Source organism: Terrapene carolina, unplaced genomic scaffold, assembly GCF_002925995.2.
Source record: "Terrapene carolina triunguis isolate 2854851 unplaced genomic scaffold, T_m_triunguis-2.0 Scaffold111, whole genome shotgun sequence".
Taxonomy (NCBI): Eukaryota; Metazoa; Chordata; order Testudines; family Emydidae; genus Terrapene; species Terrapene triunguis.
Genome location: NW_020664462.1, coordinates 13,434,701 through 13,441,295, shown reverse-complemented (window position 1 = coordinate 13,441,295; position 6,595 = coordinate 13,434,701). Strand labels below are relative to the sequence as shown.

The 6,595-nt window shown below is 43.9% G+C and overlaps 1 protein-coding gene across 1 annotated transcript in view; it reads left to right on the top strand.

The window, feature by feature from the left end:
• The first annotated feature begins 391 nt into the window (after nt 1-391).
• KMT2C (lysine methyltransferase 2C) overlaps nt 392-6,595 on the top strand; it is a 311,979-nt gene continuing 305,775 nt past the window's right edge. The window contains exon 1 of the mRNA XM_026652136.1: nt 392-643. Within this exon, the coding sequence (XP_026507921.1) occupies nt 477-643 (167 nt within the window). The 5' untranslated portion in view covers nt 392-476. The remainder of the gene's footprint in view (nt 644-6,595) is intronic.

Genomic DNA, 6,595 nt, shown 5'->3' with positions numbered 1-6,595 from the left:
CTCTGCCCCCGGCACACACAACAGCTGGAGCTGTCAAAACTTCCTCTCTGCCTCGGCCCCCGCCGCCGCCCGCCCCTCCTCCGCCCCGGGGGCGCCGCCAGGGGGAGGGCGCCGCGTACAATGAAGCGGCGGCCGCCGCCGCAGCCGGGCAGCGCAGGAGCCGGAGCAGCCGCTTGTTCCCGGGGCCTCTGAGCGGGGCGCCCCGCCGCGGGAGTGCCCGAGTGTCTCCCCCCCGCCCCCTGGCGAGCCCGCTCCGCGGGGCGGTTATTGTGCGTGAGCCCCTTCCCCCCCTCCCCTCCCGATGCCGCTCCCCCTGCTACCTGCGCTGGTCGGCGGCGGCTGAGGCCAGCGATGCGAGGCGGAGGTGGAGGAGGCGGAGGTGAGGCGGAGAGGCGCATCGGGAGCAGGAGGAGCATCGGGATCCTCATCGCCACCCTCCTCCTCATCCATGTGTCTCTCTCGTCCTGCTGACTAGGATGTCAACGGAGGACAAGAGTCTAGTCGGGGGGGTGGCGGAGCCGCCGCCGCCGCCCCAGCAGCCCCCCGAGCCCGGAGCTCCCCCCCCAGCAGCAGCCACAGACAAAAGACCTAGGGGCCGGCCTCGCAAAGATGGCGCTTCCCCTTTCCAGAGAGCCAGAAAGAAGTAAGTTCGGAGCGTGTGGGAGAGGCAGCGGGGCAGGGGGCAGGCAGCGCAGGGAGAGCTGTCAGCAGAGGCTCGCTCCTCAGCGCCCCCTCATCTCTGCCCAATGCCATTTTGGGAGGGTCCCGTCTCTTCTCACCTCTTTCTTTCTTTTCCTCCTCTGCCCGTTGCACTCTCCCCTCCTCCCCCACTGCTCTCTCCTTCTTCACCTTTGGCCTCCTTCTTCTCTCCTGCCTTTTCACTTCTCTCTTCCTTTCCTCCTCCCCCCTTTCTCTCCCCCTTTCCCCAGCCTTGGCCCTGGACCCCTCTCCTCTTTCCCTTTCTTTTGCACCTTCCCTCTGCCCTTCTTGGGTCTCTCTCCTCCTCCAGGGCTCTCGCTTGCCCTCTGTTTCAGCTTGTCCCTTGGTGTCTTCTGGCTGTTCCTTTGGAGTTTTATTTTAAAGAAAAGATTGATCTAGCCCAAACTGGATGACCCTAAAAACATCTCTCTCTACGCAGACACACACGCAGAAGTTTAGACAGCAATTTCCTGCAGCCAAACCAGCCCCGGAGTGTGTTTGAAAGTGGAAGCTGCTTTCTCCCTGGAGCTGTCAAATAGCCTCAGACGGGGTCTGGTGGCCCGGCTAGGGGAGGGTGTAAGGTAGCAGGCACAACAGGAGGGTGGTTGGGAAGATTGTGGTGTTTTGGGTTGTCGTTTGCTGTCGCCGGTTTGCTTCCTTCTCTGGTCCCTGCTGTTCTCACGCTTCAGGCGGAACTGAATGTGCACCGTACACTTTTAGCAAACTAAGGCAGCCTGCCCCTTGCAGCTGCGTCAACTATCAACAGCGGATCTCAGCCAAACCTAGGGAGCGCGTTGGAGTGATCTGCTGCGTCCATATGTGGTGCAGGTGGACTGTGGACTATGTTTGGTTTTAAATGGAAAGTCCCTTTTGTGGCGCGTTTGTGTGCGGGTCAGGAATGCGTTATATCTAACGTCCATGTTCTGCTGTGTGCACTAACAGATACTCTGACAGTGTATGAGTCAATGAGGACCTCATAACTTTGTGCTCATTTTCATGAGGACAGTGTGCTGTACATAACACAGTTTCATGGAATATTACAAAATACTTACCTTTAATAACTAGTGAGACTGTGGTTCAGACGTTGAATGTTGTTAGCACACACACAAATTAATGTGTTAATGGACATACAACAGTTTTTATATTTACATATATATTACATGCATAGTGCACCAAAAACTGATTCACCAGTTAGGAGCATCACAGATGAACTATAGCAAATAAATATGGCATGTTTTACTTATATTTTTCATAATACTAATGTGTGTGAAGTGTACTAGAGAGACAAGGTGGGTGAAGTAATATCTTTGTCTGGACCAATTTCTGTCTCTCTGTTGTGAAGCAGGAGTCCAAAAGGCCTCATTCCCATAGTCACAGAGAGTGCTATTTATGTACCAACTGCACTCAGTTTTGGTTGTTAATGAGAGCCCCTCCTAGGATAAAAGTAGAATAAACCTGTTTGCTACTATTTTTAATTATGTTTATGTTCTAAATGTAATGAACTATAGGCTGTGGACCATGTTGCAGGCTCAAGGTTTTAGTGTTTTATTTTTTAAGGGTCACGGTCAACTTGACATCTAGTCAATTTAAAACAAAAATGTTTTGTTAAAACTAGTTTACTAAATCTTCCCCTGAATCTCCCAGTCAGTTTTTGTAGCTTTATAATGAAAGACCTTACACAAACAACAGTGGAAACTAACTGTATATGGGAAACTGTGAAACTGATTAGATACAAAATGCTGTTAAGTGCATAAAATAAACTGAACGCATAGAGGAAAATATTTTTGTGTGATCATTCAGTTGTATTGATCTTCTGTGTTATTTGTAATAAGTAAATACATGTTTTTAGATAAAAGTTGGATTCGGTTTTGGGGTTTTGTTTTCTGTTGCTCACAGTTTACTTTAGAGGCTTTCTAACATTGACTGTCTGGTTTTAGTGTGGCTATGTCTTCTAGTAGCATTTAATTCATGACCCCATCTCTCTTAAATCTTTGCGTTTTGTTAAAATAACACGGATTTTTCCCATAGTGGAAGTTTAAAGTGGTTAGCAGTCCTTGCTATTGTTAAGTATCAGGCGTAGCCGTGTTAGTCTGTATCAACAAAAACAACAAGGAGTCCGGTGGCACCTTAAAGACTAACAGATTTATTTGGGCATAAGCTTCCACCGGACTCCTTGTTGTTCTTGCTATTGTTGTTTGTGTGCAGCTCAGTTGTAGACCAGAAGGGACCATCATGATAATCTAGTCTGACCTCCTTCACATTGCAGGCCACAGATCCTCACCCACCCACTGACTCCTGTCACAGACCCGTAACCTCTGCCAGAGTTACTGAAGTCATCAAGGGAATGGATCACTTGATGATTGCTTGTTCTGTTCATTCCCTCTGGGGCACCTGGCATTGGCCACTGTTGGAAGACAGGATATTGGGCTAGATGGACCTTTGGTCTGACTCAGTATGGCCATTCTTATGTTCTCAAATCATGACTTAAAGACTTCAGTCCTTGCATTCAGTACTGATTCATCTGCTTTACCCTTATATTTGAATACTACTTCCAGTTTTATTTGTACATATAACATCTAGTTACATATGAAGCACTTGAGTTACTTTTACAAAAATAGTTTTATAATGAAACTCTGAATGCTGCCTACTTATGCCTATATGTCTATGTAGCTACAGAATATTAAAAAATGAACTAATTTAATTAAATCATTTTTAAAATACCACAATTTGTGGAAAAGCTAATTTCTACCATGCCAGTTTAAGATCATCTGTATACTTTGTGAAAAGTGAAGTCTAAGTGTAATTTCTTTCTCAATTATATTTCTAGTGTTAAAGGGAGACTGCCAGTCAGTTTTAAGGAGAAATCAAGATTATTTTTTATTTAAAAAAACATTTTCTAAACCTTACAAAAATATAAATATATATAAAATGTGTACCAGTGCATGAGAGCCAGAAAATGAAACTAGCTAGAGACAAAAGTGAAACTGTTTTTCATTAGCTTTATGTAATTCACATGAATTGTGTGAGTGAAATACAAAAAGTAAACAGACAGTTCAAGTTTTGTTTTTTCCTCCACAATTTTACTATTACTATTTTTATAATTTAATATTTTAATATTACAAGTATGTGACTTGATGCTGCAAACTGATCCTTGCAAGAGGACTTCAGTGTGAGTATGGAAAGTTTTCGTGATTGTGGCCCAAAGTGTTACAGTAACACAAGGAATCAACATTTCTAAAAATAGGATTTTGGTGTTGGTAATAGTTTTGCCCCAGTGTATCACTGATCAGATGAAGACTGGACTGTTTTTAATCACCAGCGCTTCTGGAAAGAGCGGTTTCTTTTAAATTATACTGTTTCAATGTTTAAACCAGTCTAATATCTTTCAATGTTAAAATTAGCTATGCAGATGAAAAACAAACATTGAATGAAAATAAAGTTTCCATTTTTTGTATGATTGCTTAGCTATGTCTTCCTCTTCTCTCCCGTGCTTTCCAGTTGGATTAATATGTCTCTTGTAAATCAGATAATAGAGCATATGTCTGAGCACGTTCTGTACCATAATCACATGTCTAAGTCACTGTTAGCCAATCAGATTGTTCAACCACTTTATCCCATTATGGAAAATGTTCCATTGGATATTCAGTCTAAGTAATGATCTAAATAAGAGCACTACATTAAAACAGCATAGTCAAAGTAAAAGGATTTATGAGTTAAAGGCGCTGCCTTTAAAGAACAATATTTGAAAAATACTCAGTTAGTATTATTTCACCTCCTTGTTGACCATGGTTTCAAATGGATGATTGAGTTAAGACAGTTTTTCTTTTTCCTGTATAGGGTTTGCTCCCGTGAGATGCTCAGAACCCTCAACTCTTCACAAATGTAGGCCCTTTATTTATTTTTATGGGAGCACAGAAATTGCCATACTAGTAGAGATTTACATAGTTCTATCTAAACTGGCATCCTACCTCTGGCAGCAGCACAACCTGATGTGTCGTAAAAAGGCTAAAAATCCTCATAGTGCACCTAGGCGTTGTGCCATGTTCTGCATAAGAAACATAGGAAGTTGCTTGTAGGTGATGAAGAAGGAATTGGTATACACTGTGAAGGACGGACTCATCAGTTTTCAATACCTTGAGAGTTTCTGCCTGTAGAGAAGTATGTCAGAATAGCTTTTCTGATGATGTCATCTGAGGATGTGGCAGAATTGAATGTATAGTTATGTGAATAATATTTCCTGGGGACTATATCTTAGGTGAATAGTTATTTATTATTATCTGTGTAAGTGGCAAAAAACTTCATTAATGAACTGTTAAGGTTGCCTGGTGACAGCCTGTACCCTTTTCCAGAACATCAAGTTCAGTGAAACTCAAACTTCTGAAAATCATGGAATACAGAATTAAGATAAATGCCCATTCAACCTTGACTCCGCCCCCCTGGTGTTGGCAGTTGCCACTGGAAATTATCTGCATGCATTCCAGCTGCATTCACGTTGTTAGGTGTAGCTGTATTGAATGGTGGAGGAATAAATTGGGGTAGCATGGAAGAGTTGCATTTATGATATGAGAGATCCGGGTCTAAGTCCCCCCATTTGTGTGATCGAAGGAAGGAGATGTATGTGCACCTTGAGGAGCCGATCTGCATCATTTCAATATGGAATTGTGTAGGTTATAATCAGTAGCAGGGCACTGGGTCTTCTTGCCATGGCTAGTGTCAGTAGTGAGGTGGGACGTGAGAGCAGTCTGCGGATTTAATGATGGATACGAGAAAGTATAGGTTTAAGTGGTATCCTGTGTGTTTAATTTCATAAGTGTGGTATTCTGTCAGGTGAGTAGGCTCAGTGTTTGAGTGTAGGGCAAGTGCAGGTAATGCTTGTTCATTACAGTGAAAAGGCAGAGTGTGAGTATGGGCATATTGGAGCATTGCTCAAAGAGGTTGAGTTAAGGTTGTGTGGGCGTTTGTTTACCTTACCTCTGTATTTCCTGGTTTTCAGATGTTTGAGTTTTGCTGAACTTGATGTTCAGGGCACAAGCAATAACTGGACAACCTTCTCTGTGTTAATGAAGTTTTTTTTTTGTTATTTAACTTCATACTTTTTTTAAACAGGAAGAGAAATGTTGATAGGAGTTAGTGGTCATTTAAATCACCTGGGTTTGCAGTTGATAAGCTACTGTGGCTAGGTAATAATCTAAAGACCTAGCTTTTATATAGTGCTTGTCATGAGTAGATCTCAGAAAACTTTACATCATTATCCCCACTTTACAGATGGAAAATGGAGGCACAGAAAGATGAGGTGACTTGCCCAAGGTCACCTAGCAGGCCAGTGGCAGAGCTAGGAATCCAAGTCCAGTGGTCTTTCCACTAGGCAACACAGTTGCTGTGTGATTACTCAGTACTCCTCCCCTGTCCTCTACATTTTGTTATAGTGGAATGGGGATAATGGCCCTGCTTTGAAACGTTTGCAATGTGCATTTGGTAACAGGGCTGATGAGAGACCAAGGATGAGATTTCTGTGTCCGAAAACTGTGACAGATTTATGACATGGTTGTTAATAACTTTAAGTGTGTGAGAGAAGACTGGTGTGTGTCTCTCTCCTTCCCCACACCCTGCCCCACCGTTCCTTGCAACATGTAGCCTACCCCTGCATTTCCAGCTCCCTCTTCCCTCCCCTCCACATCCCACTAAACCATTAGTTGGCATTGTACAAACTGTTGATATGTAAGAAGTTGCTCCTCTTGTCTCCTGCCCTATGCTACTGAGTAGCATATCACAGGCATCAGCTTACTGAAGGGCCAGGTGTTACTTTGGTTATGTAGCCCAACCTGAGCAGGTCCTCACTCCTACTACCCACCTTTTGCTGGGACTCCAAACCCTGCTTCAGCCAGGCTTCCCTAGC